This window comes from Schistocerca cancellata, chromosome 6 (genome assembly GCF_023864275.1).
Source record: "Schistocerca cancellata isolate TAMUIC-IGC-003103 chromosome 6, iqSchCanc2.1, whole genome shotgun sequence".
Classification (NCBI taxonomy): domain Eukaryota; kingdom Metazoa; phylum Arthropoda; class Insecta; order Orthoptera; family Acrididae; genus Schistocerca; species Schistocerca cancellata.
Window position 1 is genome coordinate 426,333,451 of NC_064631.1, and position 21,845 is coordinate 426,355,295.

The 21,845-nt window shown below is 37.4% G+C and overlaps 1 protein-coding gene across 1 annotated transcript in view; it reads left to right on the top strand.

Moving 5' to 3' along the window:
* Positions 1–21,845, top strand: part of LOC126191254 (ribosome biogenesis protein BOP1 homolog) — a 95,653-nt gene that overhangs the window by 68,958 nt on the left and 4,850 nt on the right. Inside the window, exon 11 of the mRNA XM_049932064.1 lies at positions 11,164–11,263. Within this exon, the coding sequence (XP_049788021.1) occupies positions 11,164–11,263 (100 nt within the window). The remainder of the gene's footprint in view (positions 1–11,163; positions 11,264–21,845) is intronic.

A 21,845-nucleotide genomic window follows, 5' to 3' on the forward strand; every position in this document is an offset into this window, starting at 1 on the left:
CAACCTATTTATGGGTCACTTAGAGGAAGCCTTCTTGGTTACCCAAGCCTGCCAACCCAAAGTTTGGTACAGATTTATTGATGACATCTTCATGATCTGGACTCACAGTGAAGAAGAACTCCAGAATTTCCTCTCCAACCTCAAATCCTTTGGTTCCATCAGATTCACCTGGTCCTACTCCAAATCCCATGCCACTTTCCTCGACATTGCCCTCCATCTGTCCAATGGCCAGCTTCACACATCCGTCCACATAAACCCACTAACAAACAACAGTACCTCCATTATGATAGCTGCCACCCATTCCATATCAAACGGTCCCTTCTCTACAGCTTAGGTCTTCGTGGCAAACGAATTTGCTCCAGTCCTGAATCCCTGAACCATTACACCAATAACTTGATAACAGCTTTCGCATCCTGCAACTACCCTCCCGACCTGGTACAGAAGCAAATAACCAGAGCCGCTTCCTCATCCCCTCAAACCCAGAACCTCCCACCGAAGAACCCCAAAAGTGCCCCACTTGTGACAGGATACTTTTACGGGACTGGATCAGACTGAATGTGGCTCTCCAGCAGGGATATGACTTCCTCAAATCCTGCCCTGAAATGAGATACATCCTTCATGAAATCCTCCCCACTCCACCAAGAGTGTCTTTCCGCCGTCCACCTAACCTTCGTAACCTCTTAGTTCATCCCTATGAAATCCCCAAACCACCTTCCTTACCATCCGGCTCCTACCCTTGTAACTGCCCCCGGTGTAAGACCTGTCCCATGCACCCTCCCACCAACACCACCTACTCCAGTCCTGTAACTCGGAAGGTGTACACGATCAAAGGCTTAGCCACGTGTGAAAGCACCCACGTGGTTTACCAACTGACATGCCTACACTGTGAAGCCTTCTATGTGGGAATGACCAGCAACAAACTGTCCATTCGCATGAACGGACACAGGCAGACAGTGTTTGATGGTAATGAGGATCACCCTGTGGCTAAACATGCCTTGGTGCATGGCCAGCACATCCTGGCACAGTGTTCCACCTTCCTGGTTATCTGGATACTTCCCACTGACACAACCTATCAGAACTCTGGAGATGGGAACTTGCCCCTCAATATATTCTCTCTTCCCTTTTACCCACCAGGCCTCAACCTCTGCTAATTTCAAGTTGGCACTGCTCGTACCGCACCTGTCATTCAACAACATCTTTGCCTTTATACTTCCACCTCAACTGACATCTCTACCCAACCTCTTTGCATTTACATATGTTTGCCTGTGTCTGTATATTGGATGGATATGTGTGTGTGCGGTGTATACCTCTCCTTTTTCCCCCCTAAGATGGGGAAAAGGAGCTACAATTCCTATACATATGTACCCACGTACGTACATACATATATACATACATACTTACAATTACCGTACATATTAGAAAAAAATCTGCTTTCTTTCTTTTTGATTTTTACCAGACTGAGCCATAGCAAGGTCTGGCCGGGTACAGCTAGTAAACGATAAGTTTTTACAGCTGATGATAAATATGCAATTCTTGAAAATGTGTAATTTAATAGGTGCACTACATTAAAGATCTCTCAAAAACATTTTTCTTTTGCAAGACAGGTTGTCAAAAGTGTTGGTAAATGTCTCATTGGTGGTTTCCTGTTGCTGGAACGGAGATTGTTGATAGTATGCTATTTTTGTTCTTGTCACATCTAGAGCCACAGTTCTTTTTCATGTAAAGATTATACACAATTCTCACTGCTGCGGAAAAATAAAAGTCAAAATCTAGTTTCAGCATTCAATATTAGTAAACTGTCGTCCTCAGATTACAAATTGTTTCAAGGGAACGGGGAAAACGCCAAATTTTGTGACATTTTGTAAAAACTGCCAATTTCACATTAATTTTCATGTTATCAACTGCATAAAATTTTCCTCTCCCTAATAATTGTATGTTAGGAAAGCTTACTTTGATATGTTTTGGATCAACAGGCATTACATTGCTTCCCCTTTCATTTCATGTGATAAAGAAATTTGCTCACTACTTACAGAGAAAGTATACAGGACTTTTTCAACACAAGCCATTAAAGTGTGGTGTGGTAGAGTACATTTGGGAATTCCACTTCTGGAATTCAGAAATCCTTAGAACTCTTCATGATCTACACTGTAATGTCACACAAAAATGTACACTTCACCACAACTTTCATTTCATGTGCAAGTTCCACTGTTTCATAGCACAATATTCAAAATGCCCTTTCTGGCCCCACTCTAGTTGTTAGATGACTGGGTGGTGTGTCGTCGGACCTTGCCTAGTATGGTGGTGCCGGTCTCCCACATTGTTCCCCTATGCCCTGTCAAGAAGCATGGGACTTCATTTCCATTTCAATATGTGGTTACAAAATCAAGCTCCTGCATCAGCAGATTTTTGTTTTCCACTGATCTGCAAGCAGCTTTAAAAACAACAAGCTCTGTTTTGTGTCGCAACACAACTACATCTAGGAGTTTCTCAGTCAGTTGCAACACTATATCAACACTACACACACATACTGAAGACTGTTTGCAGACAGATATATTTGTACTTTCATAAAGTGTGACTGAAAAAACCTACATACCTCTGATCCTTTTTCATGAACTATGCACTGGGCTACTTCTCTTTCATTCCTGAGGAAGGAATAGCTCCATAAGCAAGGAATAGCATTCTGATTTTCAAAAGTTTCTATCAGTAGTTTTGGAACATTGCTCTCTTGAAGGTAGTACTGGCCAGTCTTTCTGTCTTTGTAATTTTTGAGTTTTTTAGGTGAATTTTCCTTTTGATACAAGACATGTTTGTATGTACAATAGAGACATTTGACTTTCGAAGTTAGTCAAGACTGTCACTGTCACTATCAGAACACAATGATGAAAACAAATATTATGTCTATATATTGGTTTGAGGGCAATTGGTACCATCATCACATGGATTATGATGTGGGATCTACATGAATACTCTGCAGTTCACTTTTAAGTGCCTGGTAGAGGGTTCTTCAGACCACTATTTCTCTAACATTGCACTCTCAGTCAGCACATAGGAAAAATGAACACTTAATCTTTCTGTATGAGCTTTGATTTTTCTACAACGATCATTTTTCCGTAGGTAGGTGTGTTGGTAGTAAAAAACCTTTAGAGGAGAAAGTTAGCGATTGAATTTTCATGAAAGCTCTTGCCACAAAAAAAGTACATTTGTTTTAATGATTGCCACCCCTACTCATTTATCATGTCCATGACACTTTCCCCCTATTTCACTGTAATACAAAACAAGCTGCCCTTCTTTGGATTTTTCCAATATCCTCCATCAGTCCTATCTAGTAAGGATCCCGCACTGGGCTGCACAGCAGTACTCTAGTGGAGAATGGACAAGAGTAGGGTCTGCAGTCTCTTTTATTAGACTTGTTGCATCTTCCAGGTGTTCTGCTAATAAAACACAATATTTGCTTAGTCTTTCCCACAATATTATCTATGTGATTGTTCCAATTTGAGCTATTCATAATTGTAATCCCTAGGCATTAGATTTGTGTGATTTACCATGTAATCGAAATTTGATGGATTTCATTTAATACTCATTTGGATGACCTCACAATTTTCATTATTTTTCCTTGTTCAGTGACAGTCGCCACCTATAGCACCATACAAATATCATTTGTAAATCATTCTGCACTTGGTTTTGCTCGCCTGATGAGTTTAGTACATTCTGATTAAAATATTAAAATTACTTGATATTTGAGGTCTGTCCCTTGCTGCTATAGTGTTCATCATCTGCTGCCGGCTACCAATCGGACAGGAAGTGGCTGCCTAAAAGTGTAACAGTAATGAGAGATACTCTGTCGACAGCTGATTTTAAGTGACCAATGACTGAACTGTAGAAGATGACAGGTTTTGTAGCCCTGAATTTAAATGTGTGTCCTAACCTAACCACAAACTTATAATGTGCAATGTATCTTAGAAAACAGCAATGAACAGTCTGTAGCAGAACTAAAATCACAGTCACTTTGTTCGTAGTGTTTAAAGCTAACCTCTATGAGCAAACTCGAGACAGAAAAATTTCGTAATTTGTTTGTTTGCATAGCAATCTTCCGCAGCAAAATTTCAGTTTTGGTGATAAAAGCAAACTGTAATTTATCAGTGTCATTGGTTACATGAAACTATCCTCACACTGGTCACACAGGATGCCATATTACCAGCCTATGATCAATCCTGCTTAGCATTTGGTTTCAGATTATAGGCGACGCAAGCAGATTCCAAATGAAACCGATTCCAAATGACAATGAATGATAGAAAGAAAAATAAGAGTAAATAAGGAGGTTGACGATGAAAATGATGCAGCAAAGTATTAGAAATTAAAAAAAAATACATTTAAATCAATTAACAGAATAAAGCTTACAATCAGACTATTGATTAGATTTATAAAAATAAAAAATTTTCGCTACATTTGATGACATTTGAACCTTTGACCTCCAACACATCAGTTTATGTGCCTAGCACTATGCTGTGCCATTACATTCCAAAAGGTCTTCTGTATTTATGATTGGTGTTTACAGTAACAATGATTGTCAGCCTTCAAAAATTCAGTGTCTCACAGTCATGCAAAGCTTACCTTATATAAGCTAATCTCTGTGATTATAATAACTGTTTAAATGTCCTGTGTGGGAGGATTCAATTGCCAGTATTTTTTTATTAGTACTGTGCATGAAATGTGTGTGTTTCATTAGCATCGTTGTGTGTGTGTGCTTGTGCGTGTGTGTTATCATGTGTGTTATCATGTATGATGGAAAATGAAGTGCAAGGGCCAGACCCAGGATTCAAGCACACCAAGAGAGAAAGCAGAACAAGAAATTGGATGTGAACTAATTTTTGTGGCAGTTTGGCACTGATGAACAATTCGGGTGTGATGAGGAGTGCTCTTAGTGGAGGAAACCAACTCCAACGCACGAGGTTCAACTATCAAGTAATTTGAATCGACCGATAGATGGTAAATGACAGCATCATCTGCAAACAATCTAAGAGGGCTTCTTAGATTGCCTCATAAATTGTTGATATAGATCAAGAACAACTGGGGGACTATAACACTTCTTTGGGGAACGCCGGATATCACTTCTGTTTTACTTGATTTTCCGTTGATTACTACATGAACCAGGGACCTTGCTGTTGGTGGGGAAGCTTCCATACTTCAGCAGTACAGATAGCCATACCGTAAATGCAACCGCAAGGGATTGGTATCTGTTGAGAGTCCAGACAAATGTGTGGTTCCTGAAGGGAAGCAGCAGCCTTCCCAGTAGTTGCAGGGGCAACAGTCTAGATGATTGACTGATCTGGCCTTGAAACATCAACCAGAATGGCCTTGCTGTGCTCGTACTGTGAATGGCTGAAAGCGAGTGGAAATTACAGTCGTGATTTATCCCAAGGGCAGGCAGCTGTACTGTACGGTTAAATGTTAAATGATGATGGCATGCTCTTGGGTGAAATATTCCAGAGGTAAAATAGTCCCCCCTTGGTATCTCTGGGAGGGAACTACTCAGGAGGATGTCATTACCAGGAGAAACAAAACTGGCGTTCCAAGGATTGGAGCATGGAATGTCAGATCCCTTAATTGGGCAGATAGATTAGAAAATTTTAAAAGCTGAATTGATAAAGTTAGTTACAGTGGGAAGAGGACTTGGGGTCAGGTGAATACAGGGTTATAAATACAAAATCAAACAGGGGTAATGCAGGATTAGGTTTAATAATAAGGAAAAAAGAAACAGGAACATGGATAAGCAACTATGAACACATTATTGTAGCCAAGACAGACACGAAGCCCACCTCCATGCAGATGATGGAGAGATTGAAGAAATGCATGATGAGATAAAAGAAAATACACCACAATCCCTCCTTACATTCCCAGAATTAACGTTTTCCTGCAGTTTATAACATTTTCTATCACTCCCGTCGCATTTCCTGGGTCCACAATATTAATTCGCACCCAATTTTATGTCAACATACTTATAATTTTCTCTCAATTTACGCTTTATGAATAATGTTTGTGGGAAAGAAATATGACATAAAATGATGCTGGTATTATGTTGGCCATCAGGTAGTGTTTACAAACATTATGTGTTTAAGTTTCTAAATACCAGGGCACTCTACTCAGTGGATTTGAAGTGGTAAACATGTAAAAGTTGGAACAATTTGTGCCCTATCTCCTGCCGCTGCCTAGCTGTACTCAGCAAGGTAACTAGGTTCGTTTGAATAAAGATATCATGACCAATTGCAAACTGTCTCTGCTGTACATGCATAGTTTCATTATTGCTGTGATTATTGTGTTACCTTTGTCAAACCATAATTAACGTGTTTCATGGTTTGGCCACTCATAGCACTTTTTGACATATTCACTTACTTTGCGTTGCTCAAATGGGTTTTCTTTAAATAGTACCAATTATTTTTTTTTTTTTTTTTTTTTCATGCTGAGCAAAATGTGTTTCGAGAATTTATTCTCATTGTCAAGTTCAGTATTTACGTGTGTATTTTTTGTGATGTTACGCAAACAGTGCGAATGACAGTTTGCATGTGTGTGGTTTTGTACATAACTGACAAGGTACAGTACCTGATAACTTGAAAAAGATAACTACAGTGCAAGAGACATGGAACAATACAAATGCAGGCACTTAAGTAAATATTAGCACTTGACAGCGCGAACAAATTGTCCAAACGCGTTGTGCAAAGCATGAAAAAAATGTGTTACTGATGAGTGATTTTTATTAGGTAGTAAACCATTAGTAGATAATAAACAGGTCCATGACAAGTATTTTGATGCCTACTAGGTACATATATGTGCATAAAGTGTGAAAATGCGAGGGAGTATCCTATATGTAACTTTTACAGCTTAAAACATTATTTCCCAAATTTTACATTTTCCCGCATTTTAGATTTCTTGTAGTCACTGGAAAAGTGTAAAAGTAGGGTTTCACTTTATTCACATAGATAAGGGACATGGAAGATTGGATAATCTTGGGGGCAGGAATTTGACAGTAAGAAAAGGAGAAGAAGGAACTGTAATAGGTGAATATGGACTGGGTGAAAGGAATGGAGGAGGAAGCTGTCTGGTAGAATTTTGCACAGAGGATAATTTAAGCATAGTTAATACATGGTTTAAGAATTATGAAAGAAGGCTGTATTTTGGAGACACTTGGAAAGCTTCAGATTGATTATATAATGATAAGACAGAAATTTCGGAACCAGATTTTAAATTGCAACACATTCCCAGGGGCAGATGTGGAGTCTGGTAACAATTTATTATGAACAAGCTGTAGGTTAAAACTGAAGAAACTGCAAAAAGGTGAGAATTTAAGGAGGTGGGATCAGGTCAAACTGTAAGATCCAGAGGTTTTAGGGAGTTTCAGAGGGAGCATAGGGAACAATCGGCAAGAACGGGGGAAAGGAATACAGTAGAAAAAGGAGGGGTAGTTTTGAGAGATGAAACAGTGAAGGCAGCAGAGGATCAACCAGGTAAAAAGAGGTGGTCTAGTAGAAATCCTTGGGAAACACAAGAGATATTGAATTTAATTGATGAAAGGAGGAAATATAAAAATGCAGTAAATGAAGCAGGCCAAAGGGAATACAAACATCTAAACAACAAAACTAATAGAAGTGCAAAATTGCTACCACCTTTCTGAATATCAAGAGCTCAGATGGAAAACCAGTCCTAAGCAAAGAAGGGAAATGAAAAAGGTGGAAGGAATATATAGAGGGAGCTGTACTTCAGGGTAGTATTGTGGAAATGGGAATGGATGTAGATGAAGCTGAGATGAGAGATAAGATACTGCATGAAGAGTTTGACAGAGCATTCAAAGACCTAAGTCGAAACAAGGCCCTGGGAGTAGACAACATTTTGTTGAAGCTGCTGGTAGCCATTGGGAGAGCCAGCCATGACAAAACTCTTCCATCTGGTGACCAAGATGTATGAGACAGGTGAAATACCATCAGACTGAGAAGAATATGATAATTCCAACTCCAAAGAAAGCAGGTACTGACAATTGTGAAACGTACCAAACTATAAGTGTAATAAGTCACAGTTGCAAAATATTAACATGAAATTTTTACATAAGAATGGAAAAACTGGTAGAATCTGACCTCGAGGTTTTTGGATTGTGGAGAAATGTAAGAACATGCGAGGCAGTACTGATCCTATGACTCCTCATAGAAGATAGGTTAAGGAAAGGCAAACCTACATTTATAGTATTTGTAGACTTGGAGAAAGCTTTTGACATTGGTGACTGGAATACTCTTTCAAATTTTGAAAGTGGCAAGTGTAAAATACAGGGAGAGAAAAGTTATTTACAATTTGTACAGAAACCAGATGGTAGTTATATGAATTGCGGGGCATGAAAGGGAAGCGGTGGTTGAGAAGGGAGTGAGATGGTGTATCCCAACACATACATGATAAACAGTTTAGACAAGAAGAGAATAGGACTTTTGAAATGTGGTGCTACAAAAGAATGTTGAAGGTTAGGTGGGCAGATCATGTAACTAATGAATAGAACTGGGAAGAAAAGAAATTTGTGGCAAAACTTGACTAGAAGAAAGGATCGATTGATAGGATACATTCTGAGACATCAAAGAAGTATTGGAGGGGAGGGGGCAAAAATTGTAGAGGTAGATTCAGAAGGAATAAAGTAAACAGATTCAGAAGGATGTAGGTTGCATTAGTTACTCGGAGATGAAGAGGATAGAGCAGCATGGATAACAGCATCGAACCAGTCTTCAGACTGAAGACAACATTACACTACATACTGTGAATTTTCTGACAGGAAATCATGAATCCAGGGGTGCAACTAAAGTGATACTGCATACACATACAATTTGATTAGAAGTCTCTTGTGAGGAATGGTGTCAAAAACCTTCTGGAAATCTAGAAATATGGAATAAGTTTGTGATGCCCTGTCAGTAACACTCCTTACATTGGAGTTAGTTGTATTTCACAAGAACATTTCCTGAATCAGTGTTGACTGTATGTCAATACAGTTCTCTTTGAGGTAATTCATAATTTTCGAACACAATATACTGTCCAAAATCCTACGGCAAATCGATGTTAGTGACATGGTCTGTAATTCATCAGATTACTCCTATGTCCTTTCTTGAGTATTAGTGTGATCTGTGCAACTTTCCACTCTTTCGGTGTGGATCTTTTGTCACATGAGGTGTTGTCTATGATTGCTAAGTATTGGACTATTGTATCGCCATAGTGTGAAAGGAACCCAACTGGTATGCTATCTGGGCTGGAAGACTTGTGTTTAGTAAGTGATTTAAGCTGCTTCGCTACACTGAGGATATCTACTCCCAAGTTACTCATGTTGGCAGTTGTTCTAAATTCAGTTCTATATATTTACTTCTTGCTCATTGGTGAAGAAATCCCAGAAAACTGTGGTTAACAAATCTGCTGTAGTGGCACAGTCATCAGTAATGTTAACCATTGGTATTGTGTTGTGTCAGTATTGTACCTTACATAAATCCAGGATCTCTTTGGATTTTCTATCAGATTTCAAGACAGAGATTTGTTGTAGAAACTTCTACAAGCATCTCACATTGAAGTCCTTGCTAAGTTCTGAGCTTCAGTAAAGCATCACCAGTTATGGATATTTAGTGTTCTTTTAAATTTGGCATACTTTTTTTATTATTGCTCCTGCAGCAGTGTTCTGACCTGTCCTGTGTACCATGGGAGATCAGTACAGTCTTTTATTAATTTATTTGGTATAAATCTTTCAGTTGCTGCCAGTACCTTTTCTTTGAGTGTAAGCCACATTTGTTCTACACTTACGTAGGTTAGCTGGGAAGGATTGGAGATTGTCTGAGGAAGCTGTCAAACAAATTTTTATCTGATTTTTTTAGAAATGGATATATATTGCGTTTGTTTTTGGTGGATTTGTATGTTACGGAATTCAGTCTTGCTACAATGACCTTGTGGTCATTAATCTGTATATACATCATGATGCTCCCTATTTGTCCAGGTTTCTTTGTTGTTAAGAGGTCAACTATGGCTCCTTAACTAATTGCTCAAAATATTTTTTGGAAAAAGCATTTAGTACAATTTCTAACGATTTAGGGTGGGTTGAAAAGTAATGCCTCTGAATTTTCTCTGTAAAACACCCTTAAAGCTTTTTAAATAAAACAAACATTATTAATACTCTACATCTTTATACTTTGCATCTGTGTATTTATTTCTCAACACAGTCCTGGCAATGAACACATCTTCCAACGAGAGACCAGTTTGTTGATACCGTCAGTGTAGAATATTTGACTTTGTTTCTGAGCCACAACCTCATCTCTGCTTGTACTGCTTCAAAAATCAGTATCAAAGTGAAATTCTTGAAGGTGTTCTTAAAGTTTTGGAAACAGATGGGGCCAAGTCGGGACTGTCCAAGATGATCGATAACAGTGAACTCAAAGCATCAAAGGAGAGGGTGCTCCATACGAGGACAGACTCTTTCAATTCGAAACTCGATTAATACACGCTGTTCTGTTTCTCATATGCCAACATAACTATTTACAAATGACCTAACAGAGTTCAGGAAGGATAGATTAAATATAGTTGGTGGCAGCATGTTTGTTGCTGTTAGTTGTGGTTTACACATTATATTTCAGAGCTCTCTAGTGCAAAAGTCACGGGATCGGTAAAAGGAACCAATTGTTAATTTGCTCCATGTGTCAAGTATAAATTCTACCCATACTAACTCACAGCAACTATCGTCGTCAGTTTCTCTTCAGATAAACTACTTCTGATAGTGACAAACATGCCACCAACTGTATTTAATCTATCCTTTCTGAACTCTTCTGTCATTTGTAAAAAATTTGGCTTAAATTTTCTCCTGCTTCAGCTAGCTTTTGGTAACAGTTTGAGCTGCAGTGCTTTAATTAGTACTTGGAGCTTGAGTTCTTTCCCAACACAGCTACAACAATTTGCAACTATAATACTACAATAATTTGCAACTATAATATTGATTGTTGCTAACAGAATAACCATAAAAACAGTTATTAAAATGTTACCACTGGTTATGTAGATTTTAATTGTATTCCTTCACTCTGTTCTCTGCTTAATAAGCTGATAAAAATTAATCGCAAGCAGGTAAGTTAATGTGAAACTGTCATAATTTTGTCTTCTTTTTTCTTGTTGTAGACCCAGCGTAATGTGAGGGTGTATGATTTGGTAAAGCAAGAACTTGTTAAAAAATTGCTGTCAAACTCCAGATGGATTTCATCAATGGCTATACATCCAGGTACTATTATGTATAACATGAATTTCCTGGAAATTGTGTATTTAAAAATCAAGTATACAAACATGGAGCAGAATTATGCAGGACTGCATTGAAATAATTCTTAACAGCACAGCAAAATTTACTACATGGCATTTGAAAGTATTTATATATGCAGTTAAAGACAGATACAGTGCTTTGAATCTCAGCCTAGTTATTAAATTGAACTACACTTACACATAATAGTTTTTCTGGCTGTCAAAAGAATTTCCAAGAAAAGTATGATACCTATACAGCTGATACAACAGAGAGGTCGTCCTCAGTATTGTAGTTTTGTTAGTTTGTGTTTTGACCCATTTCCAGCAGGAGGTTAGAGTTCTTAACAGCAAAGCCAGTGGGCAGAATTGTGAAGGCAGATGAAGTATATAGAGTAATCCTGTTTAGTACAAGACATCTATTGCATCATGCTGTAGAATGAGAACATTGTTGTGGCACACAATAGTTGCATCCTTAGTAATGGTTATTACTTTTCACAGATGCATGACGTGACTCTAGAAATAAAATCTGTGAAAACTCTGGGGATGGAAATTTAGCTCCAAAATTTGTAATGTAATGAGCCATTATTTACAATAATTATTTTTTTTCTTTTTTTGAAAAATTACATGGAGACAGAATTAATTTACCAGTATGACTGATATAAACACCTAAAGTAGAAAATACTAGTGTTTGCTTTCAGGAATTACATATTTCTTCTTCAGGGTAGAAAGATAAACTGATAGAGAAAGGTTGGAAAGACGAGCAGGCCACTCAGAAACACTACTTTACCATCCCATCCCCATCTCTTTTTCCTCCCTAAAAGTTGAAAATGGTAGGAAAGAAAGATAGAAAATCACTAATGTTATTTTAAGTGTTTATATTGATAGTAGTGGGGATGTAGATTTTTAACTTGAAACAGCTTTTCTATTATTGTAGCAATAGTGCCTTTTTCCTAATATACTTGCACTGGAAAGATTTTCAGGAAATTAACACAGAGCTTTTATGATACACTTTGTCTCCATTTCCTTTATTATTTATTTATCTTACAGCTCGAAACATGTATTTAACATGCACGGGCAATGTTATAATAATTACATTTAGATTATTGATACACAATATAAATAGATTACATGCTACTAAGTAAAATATCATTTAAGTATATTTAATATAGCCTTCCTGAGGTCAAATCATGTCAGCACCATACTGTATGGGAACTTCAATACAAGCCATTTTTTAACTCGTTTTTAAAAATTCTACCGGAAAGCTGTTTCAGGTTGTTTGGCAGAGAATTATAAAATATTGCTCCCTTAATGAATGGGGTATTTGTTGTTAGATTCAATCGTCTGCTCACCATATGAAAGTCTGATTTTTGTCTTGTATTGTAATCATGGATTTCCATATTCCTGTTTGTCACTTTTTTGTCTTTTTTCACTAATAATATTGATTGAAACATATATACTGCATAGATAGTCATAATATTAAACTTAATAAACAGGTTTTTACATGAAGTTCTGGGTCTTACTTTTGCCATAGTTCTTATTACTCTTTTCTGCAATACAAATACCCTTTTTATATTGTATTGGCTACACCCACCCCACAATACAATTCCATAAGATAGATGGGGATACACCAACCCAAAATACGCTATTTTTATTGCTTCGATATCTAAATATTGAACTAATCTCCTTAGTAAATACAGACTAGATGTTATTTTACCACAGACATGATCTATTTGCTGATTCCACGAAAGTCTGTCATCTATATATATCCCGAGAAATTTACATTCTGAACAGGTATTTTCCTGAATGTCCTCATTTAGAACAGTATTTTTATTTGAACTACTTGTCTTAAAATAAATTAAATTAGTTTTGTTAATATTGACCCTCAGGTTTTCTTTTTCAAAATGTGTTTGGGCTTTTTCAACAAAATTCTGTACCACTGAATTTAGGTCGTCATTACTACGTGCAAACCCCAGAGGTGTCATCAGCATACATAGTAATATGATGACTGGTGTCTAATACTTTTGGGAAATCATTCACGTAGCAAATAAACAAGAAGGGGCCGAAGATAGAGCCTTGTGGCACACCAAAATTTATGTTCCTTATCTTTGATCTTCTTTTTGCAGTTACCTCTCCATTATCATACACAACTTCTGTGCATTGTTGTCTATCTTTAAGGTAAGATTCTATTAAAAGCAACAGTTTCCCACTGTCACCATTATAAGCAAGTTTACTTAAAAGAGCGCCATGATGGACTATGTCAGACGCTTTGGAAAGATCTAAAAACACTCCTGCCGTTTCGTAACCCTCATTTATTTTCTCCATCAGACGGTGTACAAACTGTACTGCTGCAGATATGGTGCTCCGACCACTTCTAAAGCCGTGTTGGAAATCTCCTATTAAGTTATTCATATTATAGTGCTCAGTTAGGATTTCTAGCATTATTTTTTCAATTAATTTACCAAACACTGATGTTAAGGCAACTGGTCTGTAGTTCTGTGGTTGTTTTCTTTCCCCTTTTTTATATAAAAGGTTTAACTAAAGCAAGTTTCAGTTTCTTCGGAAACACACCTTCTTCAAGTACACAATTTATTAGATGGACTAATGGTCTGGCTAACTCACCCTTGCATTTTTTCAGTAGAAAAGGAGAGAATTCATCCCATCCAGCTGATCTTTTATTTTTTAGGTTGTCAATTAGCTCTGTTACGTCCTTGATGGTTACTGTAGGTAGCATACAAGAGTCCCGTTCCTTTTCCTTATCATATTTAAACTGCCTCTCCTGTTTCATGCAAGTATCATTTTCAATAGCATCTATAAAGTAATCATTAAATATATTGCTAACTATATAAGGATCAGAAAAAAATATCATTATGTATACTTAACTCTATATTATTAATTTTAGTTTTTGAATCAGTGTTCCTCATATCATTAACTACTGCCCAGCACGACTTTGAGACACAGTCAGAGTTTCGGATCTGTTTACTAATATGTTCTACTTTCCTTCTCCTTACTTCCTTGTGATACTCATATTTATATTTTTTATAATCCTCTTTATATTAATCAAGACTGGTTTCTCTGTGTAGCTTATACATATACTCCATTCCTTCTTTGAGTCTTTTTGTTTTTTCATCAAGTTTTACACGTTTGACTACTGGAGGTTTATTTTTATTTACATTGATCTTCTTTGCCAGGATAGTAATATCAATATGTCTAGTTAAAATTTTTACAAATACTTCCCCATTTGCTGTCAACTCCCCTTTCTCTATAAACTGATTCCCAAGATTCTTGACCCAAAGTTTTCTTTAGCAAGGTGATGTTGTATTCAGAAAATAATCTTCTATTCTCATATTTTTTGTTTTGTTTAAGTTTAGGATCATATAATTAAAAGGAAATACAGTCAACAGAAACTGTCAGTTTGTGTAACATAAAATTAAAGTACATGCTCACATCCTTGAATGTATAATTCCGCTCAAGGTATCTTGCTGCAATTAAACTAGCATATATCTCAATAACTGCTTCTCAACTTTTTCAAGTGAGAAGAATGTTGTGAAAATCTCATGTAGATCTCTCATAAAAGTCCTACAGAAACAGCACATTGTCCAACTGTAATTGTCGGCACACAAGAGTTACTCCAGTTGCAAATCCGTGTTGTCAATGCTCTCCTATGAAACTGGGAAAAATCTGTCTCTGTTTCACTGTCCTGGACATCTTTCGTCTGTATGAGGCTGCTATCTACTTCGTAAATAAAAAACTGTAGTTGAGCTGTATGAGAAACAGCAGTCTTACAGCAACAAAAGGTATATGTGAAATTTGTGTGTGTGTGTGTGTAATGTGGAGCCTACCTTACATTTTGTGTCATACTGTTGACACAGCATCTTAATAGAACACTAAGCAGCATCACAACTCATTCGACCTACCAATGCATTTCTTAATTTGTTCTGGAAACACATTTTCACAGTGAAACTCTTGGGGGAAAATATGTACATGTTCCCATGTCTGTTTCTCTGTGCTCTCTTGCCACTATAAAAAGAATTTTTCATAGTATTTATAATTCTAAAGTGCACAAAGTATCTGGAGTCAGTATCACATACCATATAGGTTTTTATTTTGCTGGGATGTATTGTAAGGGGATCTTGAGGTGTCGGACTTTTAAACTGAAAGTTCCTATCATACTTTTCCTTGCATAAAAAGAACAACTCTCCACAATAAGCACTGTGCTGTATGTATCTTTCCTAACATGAAAGGTTACAGTGAGACTAATTCATGGGCTTACCTTCAAAGACAGCAAGTTGTTCGTGCTTCAGACACTCACTGTATTGTCACGTGCTTGTTTTCAAAGCACCAGGACACTTCCTGCACAGTAATATTCATTAATATCTCACTCGACTTGCAATGCCACTTCATGTCAGATGAGACACGGGTTTATACTTTAAAGAAGATCAGGTGATAGTGACACTGCGTGCATGCCACCGATCTATTCTTGGATGATAATTTGTGTATGTTATATAGCGAACTCTTACCTTCACTGCTGCCACAGATGTCATCTTGGGAGATACTGTTAGACATTGCTTCCACCTACTGTTTCAGTTGAGCAAATAATGCCTCTGGTTATGTAGAGTAGACTGAACATAATTATTTCTCATAATTTCCCAGTGAGGTATGGGAATGTTTATATGCTGGCCAAATAAATAAACATTTTGGAAATTGGAATAACTGTGTGACATTTCCCTGTCAGAAGAATGCAATATAGGAATGGGCTAAATTTTGCAAATATGCTGTTTCTACCTACATCATTTGAACTATTTAGCTTTTGCTGGTCTATTCTGCAGTGCCACCAGTTTATATAATTAAAGTACAGCAGGGTCTGAAACATAATCATTGCTTTTTACATAGCCATACAAGATTTTTAATTGCCTACTTAAAAATTGATCATCAAACAATTAAGTCTTCTATGTGTGCATCTTCATGTTTTCCTAGTGTGTTTTATGATCCATCAAATTTCAGTCAAGCAGCTGTAGTAACTACATTTCTTTTTCCCCTTTGCCATTAACTTTCTTCCATCTCCAGAGTAATCCCAGTGATTGAAGGTACAGCATATGCATCTGTCCATTTAACTCTGATGGCTGTCTTACAGCAAATGTGCCACAAGTGCTTATGCCCCAAAAATATTTCTTTTTTGGACTGCAAAAAGGTTTATATTTGCTTCATGTTACTGGCTGAGAATGAAAACTGATCAGATGCTCAAAATATGCTTAGATATTGATAAATCAATGGAAAGAATGCTGTGACAGTGTCTTTAATAGCTAGCTTCCGTGATTTATCCAGCCTGAATCCATCATCATTAAATTTGTATTCTCTTCTTTCATAACCAAGTAACAAAAGGATAAAATATATCTAAAAAGAAAGATGATGAGACTTACCAAACAAAAGCGCTGGCAGGTCGATAGACACACAAACATACACACAAAATTCAAGCTTTCGCAACAAACGGTTGCTTCGTCAGGAAAGAGGGAAGGAGAGGGAAAGACGAAAGGATGTGGGTTTTAAGGGAGAGGGTAAGGAGTCATTCCAATCCCGGGAGCGGAAAGATTTGTGTGTGTGTGTGTGTGTGTGTGTGTGTGTATATCTGTCCTTTTTTCCCCCTAAGGTAAGTCTTTCCGCTCCCGGGATTGGAATGACTCCTTACCCTCTCCCTTAAAACCCACATCCTTTCGTCTTTCCCTCTCCTTCCCTCTTTCCTGATGAAGCAACTGTTTATTGCGAAAGCTTGAATTTTGTGTGTATGTTTGTGTTTGTCTGTGTGTCTATCGACCTGCCAGCGCTTTTGTTTGGTAAATCTCATCATCTTTCTTTTTAGATATATTTTTTCCACGTGGAATGTTTCCCTCTATTATATTAACAAAAGGATAAAGTTAATATCAGTATTCTGTTACTGCACTAGAAAGGCTGGAGTCAGTGCAATGTGACACAGCCAGTTTACTGGGCTGTAAAAGCTGCTTGTATTACCTGTGTTCCATGCATCTTGTGAATTGTTCACATCCTCTGCACTATGTGTAAAAGGCGACATTCATTTGAGATCTTGCAGAGCATCATATCATCCTTTACAAAACCAATAAGAGCTACTGTCTTCAGTGGAGGATGAGAGATCACTAACTTTGTGCTTGTCTGGACGAGACTTATTTTTAACAAAAGACTTCTGATCTGTGGCAGATTTAAACCTCTTTTCATTAACTTCCTCGTTCCTTAGGTCCTTGGCTTTCATCTGTATTGCCTTGCAAAATACGTCACAGAAAGTATTTATATTCTTCAAATAACCCTTTTTTAATTTCATAAGCTCAACCTGCAGACTGTCCTTGTCAGCAACATGTCCTATACATTACCATTATAAGAATGTCCTCAGTCTGGGAAAGATTTGCTTGTTGATAATCCATGTAGGGCAACTTCTAACACACTGCATGCCTCAAGGCGCCATCAGTTTTTGACAAACACAGATGTTGAAGAATACAAAGCAGTCATCCATTTTGTTTTCCATAGCAAATGCAATATTTTCATGTATTTACCAAACTATGAAGCCAAACTGCAAAAAATCAGCAGGTTTCAGACTTACAGATTCCAGTACCTTTTCCAAAAAGTACACTGTAAACAAATTGGTCACAAAGGACTGTCTGTGCTGATATAGTCAATCTTTTTTTTCCCATTTATCAATTAATTGTTTAAATTCAAGGTAAATAACATAACTGAATAAATCTGCAACCACTGTATCAAAATATTCCCCAGTAAAAAATAGTAAATATGCCAGTTGAACTTTGGTGAATAACGGTACATCAAACCTGGCTTGTTCATAGTGTTTAGCATTGACCAATACGGAATGTAGCTCTTTCTTTAATTAACTATCAAAGGCATCTTTAGTGTGCCATTCCCTTTAATATCTGAGACTTTGGTGAGGCTGATCATGGTTTTTTCCCCCCAACCATTTACAAGCAATCTGTATAAACATCTTTGCTACCTTTCATATAAATGCCTCTGGGTGGGATTATTTGTGGCTGCATGTGCTGTGGTGCCGCTCTTAGATTTTAAATGGGCACACACATGAGCTGTAGCTGATTGGCCTATTTCGAAAGTATATGGCTGAAATATTGGTGGAAGAAATTTTTCTACAGTGGCTAACTTAAAATCTAATGGATCAGTCATGTGCAGGCAGACAGTCATCAAACTAATGCCTTGTATGACAGGCTTGTGGCTGTGAAAAAGGAAACAATCGACAAGGAGAACATTGAGGACATTTATCTAAGTTACTCCTTAAAAAATTTTGTTTGTTTTCTTACTGATAAGGGACAAAGCAGTAATAAATATGTTGTGACTTTCAGTCCAAAGACCGGTTTGAACGATTCTCCATGCTGTACAAGCCTCTTCATTTATACATAACTGCTACAACCTACATACATTTGAATCTGCTAACTATGTTCAAGCCTTGGTGTCCCTCTACAAGTTTTACCCCCACACTTGCCTTCTTTACCAGTTTGACAGTTCCTTGATGCCTCGGGATCGGGATCTTTTAGTCAAGTTGTGTCATACATTTCTTTTTTCACCTATTACATTCATTACCTGCAATCTAGGAAAAGATAGATTGCTACTTACCGTAAAGAAGAACATGACATGTCAGGTTGCAGACAGGCATGATTAAAAGACATTCACATTTAATTTTCTGCCACCACAGCCTTTGTTAGTAAAGACTCTCTCTCTCTCTCTCTCTCTCTCTCTCTCTCTCTCTCTCTCTCCCCCCCCCCCCCCCTCTCCCTCTCTCCCTCCCCTGACGAAGGCTGTGGCCGAAATATGAGTGTGTCTTTTAACTGTGCGTATCTGCAACTTGACGTGTCTCCTTTAAAGTAAGTACATTGTTAATATTCCCACCTGGAGTTTCCACTGTTTGAAATTCATTATTTCCTCATAGTAATTCTATCTATATAATCTTCAGTATTCTTCTGTAGCACCACACTTCAAAATCTTCTATTCTGTTCTTGTCTGGACAGTTTACTATCCATATTTCACTTCCTTGCTCACTTGCTCTTGAATATGGTGCTGGAAAAGTTTGTGATGGTGCTTGGTGAAGAAACCAACTGAAATTGGAACAGCTTTCTTGAAAGAAATGCTACAGAGAATTTCTTAAGTGAAAAACTGTACAGAGGTTGTAGTTTCTGAAAAAAAAAGTGAGATATTGTTCATGTGGTTTATTCTTTTCAACATAGTTGCATTTCTTTTTCTGACATACATTTCTAGTTGCTTGAGATAGTCCTGGTCCCGTTCATCTTGAACTATCAAGCCTCTACTGTAATGGTGCTGATCACATGATGTGTATTAGGGTGAGGTCTAATAACAAGCAGTTTAGAATGTTTTTGTAAAACGTATTCATCCTGTTTCTTCAGGATAGATACATAAGTTTCTTGAAACCAAGTTAATTAACCAGTCCAAGGCAACTGAAAAGGGGGGATTGTCATTAGTTTCCTGTAGTGCACACCATTTACCTTGTAATCTTGCAGGTTTTATCAGTGTGATTGATTATTGGTAAGCTCCAGGTGTTGTTTCCAGTTGAAGTACAATATTTTGACAACTACTCACTGCCTGAACTATTGTCAGTCTAGCACTGCTATTTTGTAGCGGGGCTTATCCAACTCACATATATTGTGAAGCACTTCTCCCTGTAGAGCAATTTGATGCTGCAGTTTTCACTTGACTAGCAATAGTTCATGTTTGGTAGGCAGCATGCACATACAACAGCACTACACATTGCACCTGAAGGAGATGATAGGTTTGGTCTTCGAAATATTGTGCATAAAATGGAAACAATAACTTGGCTGACCATCCAGAAGCATACCATTAACCAATATGCCTTTCTTGTTGTTAATCTTGAGGCTAGCCTAATTTTTCTTTCAAGGTTTTCAGCAGTTAACACAGTGTTTTTTCCCTTTCTTGTATTTTTTCGCTGTTTTTAGTTTTTTGCAAATTCCTTGGACTATAATAGCAATAGCTCACCATGATATGGAATATTGCAGTAGTTTTTACAGATAATATAATTTTCTCTGTGTAAACATGGCGACAATGCTGGCCATTCACAAAACTGCATTTTGTTACTGTTAATATACAGCAAAATGTTATAAATGGAATGCATTCACATACATAGGATGAAAATTCAAGGAGCTGCTAAGTATCAACTATTTTCTTCTTCTTTAAATTTCGTTATGTTAGCATCTTTGATTTAAAAGGGAAATGGTAAGATTGTTTATGGATGCGCAGTTTGCTGCTTTCTGCACAACGGGTACTAGATCTTATTTTCGTTGTAAGTAATGTATTTGTGAACGCTACTATTGTGCCTGATTCCTTGCAACCAAATTCATAGAAGTGTAGATTACTGAGGTTATGTCATTAGTATGCAAAATGTGTAACCATTTTCCCCAAAAAATTAAACCATTTGACATGGGAGTATAAAAAGGATTAATTTTTAATACTTTTATCAGTGATGACACAGAGGAAATGTGAAAAGATTTAAGTTCACCTTCTTCCCATGTGCTGTAGAGTTGTTGTTGATATGCAACTGTTTTTTTCCTACATGATTGGCCAGTTACTAAGAACAAATCAACAATCTTTTTGGATATTTTTTTGTTGAAGTATATCATAGGCCAAACGCACTATTTCTGTTTTATGAGTAAGATACATGATTTATTATAGCAGTAACAGAAGTGGCCCTTGTGGAAAGTAGTTTGTCCCCCTCAGAAGAAGATTCATCATGAGAGCTGCAAGAGCTAACAAACATTACCTTTGCCCCGTGTTAGCTTTAAACTTTGTTTCTCTAAAAGAATGTTATGATTTGCAGTCAATTCCTTACACACCACAAAAAATCCTTTGAATTCGTAGATGGCTTGTTCAGTAGCGCGGGCCCTCTACAGACTCATCCATACTCTGAACTTCTGTGATACGCATGGCAGAGTGTACTCCCCAAAGCACCAGTTATTATAGCGTCCTCCCATTCCAGTCACGTACGAGCATAGAAAGTATGACTGTTTAAACACCTCTGTAGACACTGTAATTAATCTTATGTTGTCCTCATAATCCACACAGGAGTGCTACACAAAGGGTTGTAGTATTGTAAGTAGACCAGGATAATTTGTACCTGGTTCAAGTATCTGCTAGTCCAGTTTCTTCAACATGTCCACGATGCTCTCCCATGGGTTGAACATGTGACCACTCATTCTGCACTTCCCTGTGTACTGTCGATATCCCCTGTTAGTCCTATTTGGAACAGATCTGACACATCTGAGCAATACTGTAGGAAGGGTTGCACAAGTGATTTGTAGGCAATCTCTTTTGTTAACTGACTGCATTGCCCTAGTGTTCTCCCAGTGAATCTAAGTCTGCCACCTGCTTTACCCACCACTGAGACTGTGTGATTGTTTCATTTCATATTCCTACAAAGTGTAGTGCCAAGGATTTTGTATGCATTTACCAATTTCAACTGTGACACTTTGATACTATGGTTGTTGGATTGTCAGTTGCACAATTTCACATTTCTGCACATT